This window comes from Hakea prostrata, chromosome 9, assembly GCF_041222555.1.
Source record: "Hakea prostrata isolate BN-2017 chromosome 9, UWA_Hpros_2, whole genome shotgun sequence".
Classification (NCBI taxonomy): domain Eukaryota; kingdom Viridiplantae; phylum Streptophyta; class Magnoliopsida; order Proteales; family Proteaceae; genus Hakea; species Hakea prostrata.
Window position 1 is genome coordinate 61,544,768 of NC_142608.1, and position 11,519 is coordinate 61,556,286.

At 36.0% G+C, this 11,519-nt stretch overlaps 1 protein-coding gene across 2 annotated transcripts; it reads right to left on the minus strand.

The window, feature by feature from the left end:
• Positions 1-3,319: 3,319 nt before the first annotated feature.
• LOC149006004 (uncharacterized) lies at positions 3,320-10,886 on the minus strand. 2 transcript variants are annotated; one of them, XM_089169269.1, is made up of 6 exons: positions 10,516-10,886; positions 7,989-8,077; positions 6,705-6,815; positions 6,073-6,223; positions 5,569-5,843; positions 3,320-4,362 (listed from the first exon to the last, which is right to left on the minus strand). In XM_089169269.1, the coding sequence occupies exons 1-6, from the start codon at positions 10,837-10,839 to the stop codon at positions 4,137-4,139; spliced, it is 1,176 nt and encodes a 391-aa protein (XP_089025395.1). In that variant the 5' UTR covers positions 10,840-10,886; the 3' UTR covers positions 3,320-4,136. The 2 variants fall into 2 exon arrangements, with proteins under 2 accessions (XP_089025395.1, XP_089025394.1); XM_089169268.1 differs by having other exon boundaries at positions 3,330-4,362; positions 7,989-8,107.
• Positions 10,887-11,519: the final 633 nt, after the last annotated feature.

An 11,519-nucleotide genomic window follows, 5' to 3' on the forward strand; every position in this document is an offset into this window, starting at 1 on the left:
AAAATTCCGCATGATGATCCTGCGCATTTAATGCGTAGGACCGAAACAATTTTGTAATAAAACGGTTATTTTGTAAGGAATTATTTGGGGGTGGAGTGTCATGTAGAGACTAGGTCATGTTAGGGCATACCAGGGGTACATAGAAGGGTCATGAGAAGGGGGAAGTAGTTATTCTCGAGTCCGGATCAGCGACCCCGACGGGGAGCACTTTGTGCTTCTCCACACTTCCTGACCACAAAAATCAGTGGGGCCCACGGTGAAAAATACTTTTTGAAAAAAATTTAAAAAAAACTTGTTCACCAGTGGGATCCACTGGTTTTTGTGGCTAAAGCCATAGAGAAGATCCGGATTCGTTATTCCCCAATCTTATTCCTCTTTCCTGTATTTCCTCTTCTTTCCCAGTCTTCTAAATTTGCACTAAATTAACTATGACAGCTTTAGGTAATATTTCTATATCTAACAATTTTTGAGGCTGAAACAGAACATTCAATCAGCAATTCCACTCATCTCTATTCAAATCCTTTTCATTCTCGATTTCAAAATCCAGAATAGTGCCCTAGCTGCAAGGATTTTTAACAAACATTCAACATAAAAATTCAGAATAGATAAATGAAGGTTTATGAACACAATATGGAGATCGGATCCATCCGTAACCCCAGAAAAGAAAATCTGAACACAAATGGATATCTAATCATCCTTGTTCATCAATTAAGATTACAAATAATAATTTGGACTTTTTCATGAAAGATCGATTATCAACTGGCCGATTCATTTTTGGCGGATCATATTTCCAGTGTAACTTTCTGTTGACTAGTCTGCCTACCCCTCGGTGAAACAGGAATTGGCAGACATGTCTGTCTCTATCATGCACCTCAGCCTCGGCAGGAAATTTGAGGCACCCAGAAAATTCTTAGGTACCCTCAATTCCCTAGGCTTCCCATCTGAATTCTTTATGTTGGTTTCCTCCAATACCTCAAAAAATTGATTTAAGTCCTTTGACTGTCAAACTAAACCTACGAAAAAAAAATTTAGAATAATAAAGATCACAAATAATATATAGAAGCCAACCTTTACCATCTCCATTTTGATTCGATAAAATGTTATTTGAGTTGTTTAAAATCTAGGACAAATTGCACCGGCACTATAAAAAGGTCCTTAAAGCACTGACACACTACTTTATGTTTGAAAAATACAAACACTCCAAAATTGAATTTTATTAGACACATTAATCCAATTTTTCATTGAAAACAATTAAACCATTGTTTATTTTCTTTCAATTTAAAAAATATCCTTATTAAAATATGACAGAAAAAATTTTTAAATGGGATGTCTGTGTTTTTCAAACAAAAAGTGGAATGTTTTTTAAAAAATAAAAAAAGAAAAAAAGATGGAATGTCAATACTTTAAATCTCCATTTTAGGGTGCCCTCGCAATTTGTCCTAAAATCTATGCACTATTTCTATCAAATAACTATGAGAAAGTTTTTCTTCTCATGCGTCTCTAGTCCTACCAATAAGAATCCAAAACCCAGGAATCCCATAGCCAAAAGAAAACCTCAAAAGTGCAAAACAATTTAGAACTCCTAACCTCCATAATTGAAAGAAAAATTTTTTTTTGCAAAAAACTCATTTCCAATGAATAAAATTATTTCACAATGAAAACCCCTCCAAAATTCATACACACTGCAACTAAATTGTAATAAATCAACAAGTAGAGTTCATGAATCCACACTTACTAGTTTTGAAAGAATAACCATACAAAATGGCAACATTCAATATCAAACCACAGAAAAAATTCAAGGAAATCGAAGAGAACACCAGCACACGTGAAGATCAAAAGCAACCCACTTACCCACAACCTCTCTATTGAAATTTCAGGTTCTTAACTATTCTACTAACCTTCCATTGATAGGTATATACACCTTTAGCTGAACTAACAAAATAAAGAAACGGGTTTTTCAACTTCATAGAGTGCATGCAGCTCAACATCACGAGAGATACCTTGAACAGGGAAAAATATTTATGGCGTGGTTTGGCCCAAAAAGAAAATATTTAAGGCATGTTTAAAAATCGGGTTGTTTGAGTTGACTCGGTTTTTTAAAACACCAGGGATCTGATCTAATTAAAATATTTATGGCATTATTGAAAATTCGGGTTATTTGAGGTATCCCAGTAATTTTCCCCAAGATTTTTATTGCAATGACTTTTGAAGGTATTTTGGGACGTTAAGTTATTTTTATGGACGAGATTACCCTTTTATCTTTGTTTAATTACTGTTAATTATGAAAAACAAAACGGAAATTTTCATTGCCACCCTCTAGTTACCCCTAAAGTTGATGCTGCTCCACAGTATACCTGAATGTCCATTGAGACCCCTATTAAGCGAAATCAGATCATTCAAATCCCTAAGGCTGCGTTTGTTTGCAAAGGTGGGGGGGAAAATATGGGTCCCATATGAGTGGGGGGGGGAGAAGAAGGGGTTGTGGGAGGGTGGGCCCACTTTATTTCCCTTTTCGTCTCCCGGGGGTTGGCGGGGATGACCAAGCCACATCTCTTTTGGGATTGGATCACCTCTCGGTTTTCCCACTCCCTTTTCTAGCAAACTTTGTTAAATGATGAAGCAAGTAAGTTACATTTTATAACAAGAAAATAATGCCCCCCTTTTTTTTCCCTGCGCTTTGATTATTAGATGATTTGGGAATGATTGAGGTGGAGAAGTTGAATAAACATATGGACTCCCGGTTGGGTGTCTTGGTCGACAATTACTTCGGCCCATGGGCCGCCGCCCCCTGTTTAAATCCCCAAATTAGATTTTCATTGGACACATTAGTCCAATTTGTTGCTGAAAACTATTAAATCAATGTTTATTTTTTTCTTTCAAATTTAAAAAATATTCTTATCAGAATAAATAATGGTTTTTGAATTCTCAAGTCTCAATCTTAATCATTATCAATCAAATAGTAAATATGTAAGTGAACAGTCAAAAATTTGTATTCAATCGACATTCATATCTTTCTAGAAGATTTTTATATTAAAAAGCAATCACCTCAAAAGTATCCATATCTATTTGAATATTTGAAAATTAATTGAATATAGAGAGAGCATGGTAAACTATCTTTTAGAGCATGAACTTATAACAAAATGCAACTAAAAACAGTCTGAAGTAATTGTAGTAATTCAGGTTGAAGGCTAAAAAGTGTCCCTATCAACCTCCAAGAGCCAAGCTTGTGTTCAGAAAGAAGAGCCATTGATCCTTGGAGAATCTTGATTTTGAATCACAAGAAAGTAGGAGATATAACTCAGCAACATAAAGCTCAAAGTTGAAGGTTGCAAATTTCAAGGATGAGTAGCCATGAAATTTCTGGAGCTAAGTGTGTACCTGCCAAGGCCATTCCATACTTCACCAGACTTGACTATGATGACCATTAACATTTCCCTTTAAATTCAGTTATTTCCAGAATCATTCAGTTTTCCTTCTCATTACAGTTTCTGCACCCTCACAGTTTCAAATAATGACCTTACATGCATTCATTGTTGCAGTTTTATAAAACCAAACAACTTCCCAAGTATTTCCCCATAATTTTCCTGAATTAATTTGACTAGTGAAATAGGTATCTAGTCCTTCCTTACAGAGTCCAACTTCGATCTGTCTGGGTCTACAAAAAAGAACACAATCTATTGAGAATGGAATATCATGAACATATCAAGAAATTCATATTGACATTTCATAAAGCAAATCAACAGTCAAGAATAATTTTATTCAAAAAAGAAAGAAAAGAAACCCCTCCAGTTAACATCAATAGAATTTCAGATATAAACATATAACTTACACTACATGGTACAGCAAGCAGCCTATGCAATGCAAACTGAATTGAGATACTGGTAAGAAGAGCTATCAGGCTGCCATAATTAAGGGAGCTAGTCCAAGGACTTCTGGCCATGAAAATGTTCAAATTCCATCACTATCAATGTTCCACATGTTGCAGAAGCTCCAAATGGTTGAAGAGGCTCAGTTTCTGCGGCTCATTTTTAAATGCCAAAAACAGACATCATCCTGGAATCACAAATTTCACTCCATGTAGACTGCTGATGCCGGCACCATGGGAAACTTTTTGTCCAGTTTTAAAAGCCCAAAATTCAATCTGACACAAGAGGATTATACTGCTCCCAAATATGGCCTAAACTTGAACCCACAGTATCCACAGTGCCAAGTTCATTGCATCTCTTCCTGGGTCCATCATACCGGAGAACACTGTTCTCCTGTTCCGGAGATGACCTTGACTCATCAAGCCCCCAGGTGGCAGGAAGCTTGAGATACCTGTTGTAAAGTGCCAATACAACTGCCGGATGTATCTCACTTTTCCTGTGAATGAACAAATCAATTTATGGTCAAGAACATTTTAAAATTATTAGAGTAAAAAACTATTCAAAATTAAACAAGCTATCCCCACCCCCAAACAAAGTGAACATTTCACCAAAAAGCGAAATCACAGTATCGTAGGAAGCATCTATGGCTGTCTGGATGACATCTTTACCACTATTATTTGACATATGGTATGTGAAGAAGTTGGCTTAATCATGAAAAACTAGGTCTGGCTAGTAGAAAGAGTATCACTTGAAACTGTCAAAAGGCAGCAATTACTTATATGATGAATCTAAACAAAGAGGTTGGACCTAACGAATTGTTCATTCCAGACTCTGCATCAAATCTCATGCATTGGGGGTGATGGAAGCTCCAATCGTTTCAAGAATACACCAACATTCGCACAGTAACGGCAGTTTATGACAATGGATTTATTCTCAAAATGCCAAATGCAGATAAGTTTCCGAAATTGGACTTTAATGTCTGTCAACAAAGAATTCCATATGCTCCAACAAGACACATACTAAAATCTAAAACTATCGTGAAAATGGAAATGGTAAAGCATAAATTTGAGGAAAAAAATTTGCCATTTTTAATATTAAATGTTAAATGATGTAATGTGATATTAGTTGTATTTTAATTTTCAAATATTTGTAGTTTTCATTCTGTTCAGATAACCAACAAAATGCACTAACCATGTTCGATGTGAAGAATAAGACAAATAGTAAAATAATTCTAGGAGAAACTACCCAAACAAAGCGAGGTAGACCAGTAAAGGCTGCTTACATTGGAATGTTGCAACAGTATATACAAACCAACTTTAGTGTCAAAAGGACGATTTTTGTCTTCTAAGGAAGGCAAGTAAATCCCATTCTTGATAGAGATGACTTATGTGTAATCATATTCTCTTCTTCTAGCTTATTCAGTGTGGCAAGTGTTCATCTCCAAACATAGCATATTGACATCTGACATACAAGTTACAAGTTAACCAAGTTTTCCCAGAAGCCTCAGAGTAAGGGTGCACCCATGTCTAAAGAGCACTTTTTACATACTGAAGTGCACATTTAAGTGGTGCCCTGACTTGGGAACATACGCTAGTGTCCTAATACCATAATTTTCCTCAAGAAGGTTCTCAAATGTATGTGTATATAAATCTTGGTTACTCAAGGAAGCTCTATAATTAGAGGAGATGGGTTTTTCTCGTACCTTTCACTCCCTGTATTCAGAGTTCTGCTCCACCACAATATGCCCTCGATGATTTTAGTTTTCCACATTGCTGAATCAATTAACAACACATCAAGATCAGGCACACAAGCACTTCTTTCGTAAGGTTCTCTAGATACCCAAGGATTAGATGCTGATCTTTGAACTGCATCCAGAACATCAAATGTAACATAGGAACTCAAGTTTTTACTACAATCCTCGGCAGCAGCAGCTCCATATGTGTCTAGATCCACTTCATATAGTTCCTCCACTCTTCCCTGTAAATCAATGAAAAAGAGACAATTTACATAATCCTCTGCCAAAAGTTTGGACCTTAAGTTGAGTAGGAACCCAGACTCCCACATCCCTACTCTCCTCCCAACCCCTCCCACCGAAAAAAAAAAAAAGGAGGAAATAAATAAATAAATAAATAGATCTCTTGGTTATTCAGTAAGTTTCTTTTTTCTAAATAATAAAAAAGAAAGAAAAATATGAGAGAAAATCAACCTTCACAATTATATCTGGGGAGACATAAATGAACCTGCTAATAGATGGATGAGCTATTGGGATAATAAATGGAACCATTTCCTTGAAAGAAAGTCCACCATGTTCTCCTTGTGAGATAACAGTCCCAAACATGTCTTTAACGTCCTTCTGCCTATATTTTGGAAACATGACAATTATATCAGCTCTTAGGTTCTCTACTCTGTTAAGGAAGGCTGAAACAATGAGTTTTAAAGGGGGCGACAACAGAGAGAAAATCTAGCTATTCATACTCAGGTCATGATTCTATGTTTAGAGTGGAGGAAGGTTGAAAATTGAAACTCAATTGCAGGTATTATTTATTTTTCTTTATTTTCCATTTCTTATTGCTTGACATCAAGTTCCCCCATGTCAGTTTCTTTTTCCATCCTAACAACAACAAAAACTGCAATAGCAATAACAGTAACAAACTAATAAAAGAAACAAAATGATACATTGAATCCTGTATTCTGATTGAAATGTTAGTGTTATTAATTCAACATGAGAGTGGAACATCAGTCGTTGATTTTCCTTGCTTGGAATATGATTAACCTAACGAACATGCAGAAAGAATCTAAACCTAAATAGTATATGAGACCGTATTCAGTGATTCTTACCCTAGAACTTCAAGGTTGGAATGTGGAAATAACACTTTCAACTTGTAATAATATAATTTCTCATCATATTCTGCCGGTATAAAGAAGTGAAATTTAATCTTGCCTGGATACCTGAAGAGGAAAACAAACAAGATTAGTTAAATAGAATGAAGTTGTAACTAAGATGAACTAACAACTGGGTGTATTGATTGGAGAATGTAAGAAGCACAAGATAAGTGGTTTAAATTTAAGAAATACCATGTATATTGGACTAGACTAAATCAGAAGTTCTACTTAAGAGTAGCTGGAGAAAAAGAGAAGTAAAATCAAAGACAAGAGGTGAAAAATAACACGGCCAACCTTTATCAACTTACTTATAAGAAAAGCAACCAATCATAATTGCAAGTTCGAAACCAGACGCTGATTATCAAAATAATATAAGAACACCCTGTGGAAAAGCTATTTCCCGAAATACACTAGCTGTACATTTTAAGACAATGGAAATGAATGCTTTTTGGGCTACAGGGTATGCATTCAAATATCATTTGCTCATGCATCTTAGAAGCATTTGCAAAGAAAGAGAAAAAGAATGTCTAGAAATAAGAAGATGAACACTATCCATTGTGACAAGGGTTCCAATGAAGATTTATCATTGATCTTTTGCTGATAAGGGTTTCATAGGAATACATCATGCTTACATCTTTCAGGAATGAAGCGTGATAACTGTGTACCTAAAGGGAAGTTCTTCCAGGTCAACTCTAGAGAACATAAATCTGAAGTCATTTAGTGTGCCCAGGGAAAATTAGAGGCCTAGCATTTTAGGCTTTTAGGGACAATGCACATGATAGTAGAAGAACCACTTGTGTCATGGGAAAACTGTGATTCAGCACTCCTATATAAATATAGATTTTCAAGGAGCATTGACATTGATGATCTAATTTGGAAGGGGAACACAAAACCCAGAATGAAGTGGAAGAAAATCAGATTTTTCAAGTTTCAATGTCAGTTTGTCACATACAGTTTAAACTTAAGGGGCTAACTCCTGCAGATGGCCTATCATGTCCTGAGGTTAGCCAACAATGGGATGATAAAAATATCAACTTTGGTTCCATAGGATGGTTAGTGTTATGGTTATGCAACACATCAACTTTGAAACACGCTACCAAATCTTATGCCCAAATACTATGTCCAAAGCTTAAATAACCAGATATCAAATACCAAAACTTTTAAACATGTAAGCATTTGTTCTTAATTGAAGAGCATGTGGACTATTTAACTCTTAAACATAAATAAAGGTGAACGGACCTTGAATTTGTCAAACTGGAGTTTGCAAGAACAGCAAGGACTTGAAGATCCAAACAGTCCATCCAAGAGACAATGTGTATCACATCATCCTTTGCACCAGCAGCGGACGACATGTTAGACTGTCACAATTGCATTAGTCTAAGGTTAGATCTTCCACAAGAAACTCAGTCATGTTAGAGAAACAATTCTATTACAAGATTAGATTTTATTCCAAATGAACATAATACACAAGAAGAGGAAATATCAACATCACCGGTTTTGGACAAAAACTAATGGTAATTAAATAAGCTAGATAGGAGTCTTTAGCATGTGTTTCAAATAAAAATAAAATAAAAAAATCCCAACAAGAAAATCTAAGATTCAAGTCTCGTACAAAAGCAGTACATGCCTTCCTAAGTGCGATCATTTTGACAAATGGAATCTTAAATCTAACTAATGGAAGTAACAGTATAGAAAACATGCTTCATATATCGTTTATCAGTCTAACCAAGTCAGTTTCAAGGGAATCAGAAATCTGAATTGAAAAATATTCACAAAGCCATCCACCATACCCCAATGGCAGAGATATTGAAGCACTGTTTAGGGGTCCTTCCCTTGATGATTAGATAAGTAACCCATATTTAGCTTCTTCAATCTGGATTCTTCAAAAGCTAGTTACCATGTACTACCAAGAGTTTTAGCTTCAGATCAAAGGGCTCAGTCGGAGAGTGAGAACTTAAGCTCGCCCATATTCCTCAACGACATGTTCTGTTTAGCTACGTATTGTGTTCATCCAATGCATCAACAGTCAGGCCTTCCATGTCTAGTCTCTACCATGTGTTCCTTAGAGTAATATAATTTCTACCCAATGCTGAACAAACAGAATCACACACACACACAAACACAAAAAAAGAAGGGATTGCTGCTGAATCTCAGTCTGGCAAAATTTGAATTTTGGGATTAAGCATCTAGGAGAATGGTTTCACCATGAAAGATCCCAAATCCACCATTTGAATGCAAAATGGAGGGCAGAAATCCATTCTAAAGAAGTGTTTAGATGACTGTAGAAGTTGAGTTTTGAAATACCATCCCATTAACCTCAAATCACAGGGGGGGCACAAAATCCTCAGTGTAATAGCATTTCAGCATTGCAAAAAGAGGCAAAAGCATTGGCAGTTGAAGAGAGTTGACTCATGAATTCTACTATTTCCATACAAGGAATTCTGATTTTTAATGGATAACTAGTTCCTTGAGAAGAACTCATTTGTTTTATACTCAAGTTAGGTTTTTGGCAAGTATGGGAAATATGTCCAAAAAAATTCTACAAGCAAAAGCTATTCTTTGAACCATACTCCCAAATGAGGAAAAATAGTTCTGCAAGTACGTGACAATAAATGGAAACATGTAGATCTGCATCAGGATCTGTTAAAATGTTCGAATATTTGATCAAATACTGTAAACCCAGTTGCATGAAAAAATGGCAGATAGTTCAAAACACAAAATTCATGCCTATTGCATACATGCTTATTCATTTATTTGGCTTAAGCTTTGCTTGTGGTACCATTTATGTTTATAATTGAAGATACCATACTCCCAAAAAATTATGATAGCCTCTAACATATAAACTCTTCTAAAATTTAAAGAAATTAGACATATTGCATTGTTCTCAAGTCATACCTACTAAAAATTATAGAAGGGCATAAATGTTTGAAGGTTTACAAATAATTAAATTGGATCAATTGAACCACATACAATCCTGCCCCTTAATGGCCATAGGGAAAAAAAGGGTCTGGCTCCTTGACCTCTTTCTCCCCACCTCCGACCACTTGTATCAAAGCTGGTCTGCTTTAACCCAGTCAAATGGCCAGCCAGCTTAGGCCATATGGTCAAAATAATTCTCCTTGTGAAACGATCCTCACTGTTACGAATCTAGTCTATGGGTATGGGTAATAAGAGGGTTACTTTGTAAGGAAATATTTAGGGGTGGAGTGTCATGTGGAGAGTAGGTAATGAAAAAGCATATTATGGGTAGAAGGGTCATGAGAAGAGGGAAGTAGCCCTACATTAAAAATGTTAATAGGGTAAGGTGTTCTGAGTAATGAAGAGAGTTATTCCCCAATCCTCTGTCTTCTAAATTGCTGTTCTCCTCCCCCCCAACTGAATTTCCTTTCTCTAAGCTTATGATAAGGATTTGTATCACTCAGTCCCAATTAATGGGACCAAAAGCATTTCTTTCAACCAAATCAGATAAGTTCCAGGGACCCATAATTGGATGTTTCAGATAGACAACGTTTCTTCGCTTCTTCCTCTATATTCATGTTTTTAACAGAACTAACAGAAGCAACCTATTAAATTAACTATGAGGCAAAAATACTGATTCTAACAATTCTGAGGCGAAACCAAACACTTAAATCAGCTATACACATTTCTATTCAAATCCCCTTCCATTCTCGATTTCAAAATCCAGAACAGTGCCCTAGTTGCAAAGGTTTGAACAAGCATTCAACATAAAAATTCAGAATTAGATAAAGGAGGAAAGAGAACTCACAGAGGAAGAAATGGATTTGTTAAGGAGGTTGGAATCAGCTGGAATCCAGCTCCCTTGTGGATTAGAAGGATTACGGACATGGGTAACCGGCAAGAACTGCAACAAGACAAGGAAGACGAAGAGTACCAGAGCAATGTACTGAGTTAAAGCCCTTGGTTTCGGTGGAGGCTCGATGTCTGCGTGAATCACTGTCGAAGGTGTCTGCTGGTTGGCTGCATGAGATTGTGCAGCGGAGGGTCTTCTTTGTCTGGAGAAGAGAGAAGAAGAAGACGACGACGACATGTTTGAGAGCTGGAAACTGCTTTCATGCTCTTGGGTAGCCATACATTTTTAGCTTTGATGTAAATATGATTTGTTTACTCAAAAAAAAAAAAAATATGATTCATGTCCTTAAAAAAGATTTGACCTCAGATTCTTCTCACCTTCTTGGCAAGGATTCTGAACACAATATGGAAATAAGCTCGGTCCCAGCCTGGAACACTATTACTTGGGTGTTCGTGCAGCCTGTGGTTAAGTTCGAAACTTATGGCAAATCTCGACCACTCGTTTCGAAGTCAAACCTCATGAAACTAGTTATTTCACCTGCAATTTTCGAGCTAAATCGTAGATTTATAAGGTGTTACACAGTAATTATGCAGCACAGAAACAACTCAATCTTGACTTAATGATGATACCCATGATCCTTCACAATCAGCCAAAATCGAATTCAGCTTTGATCAAAAAAATAATCCACTAAAATCAAATTAAAATCCTAGGATGGATTATTTGAACCAATATTCAGTCCATTTCTGACAAGAAAATTAACGGTCCAGTTCCTTGTAGATGCGTGACATGTATTCCAAAAGGTTGAGGTTTCTTTACAAGTCACTTTATTTTTTTTATAAATTTAATCACTATTCTCTAATGTGACTTATAAATAGATTTTAATTATTAGATTTGATGTGATGTGATGTTGAGACACATGTCATACATCTACAAGGTAATGCATTGATCTGACATATTAG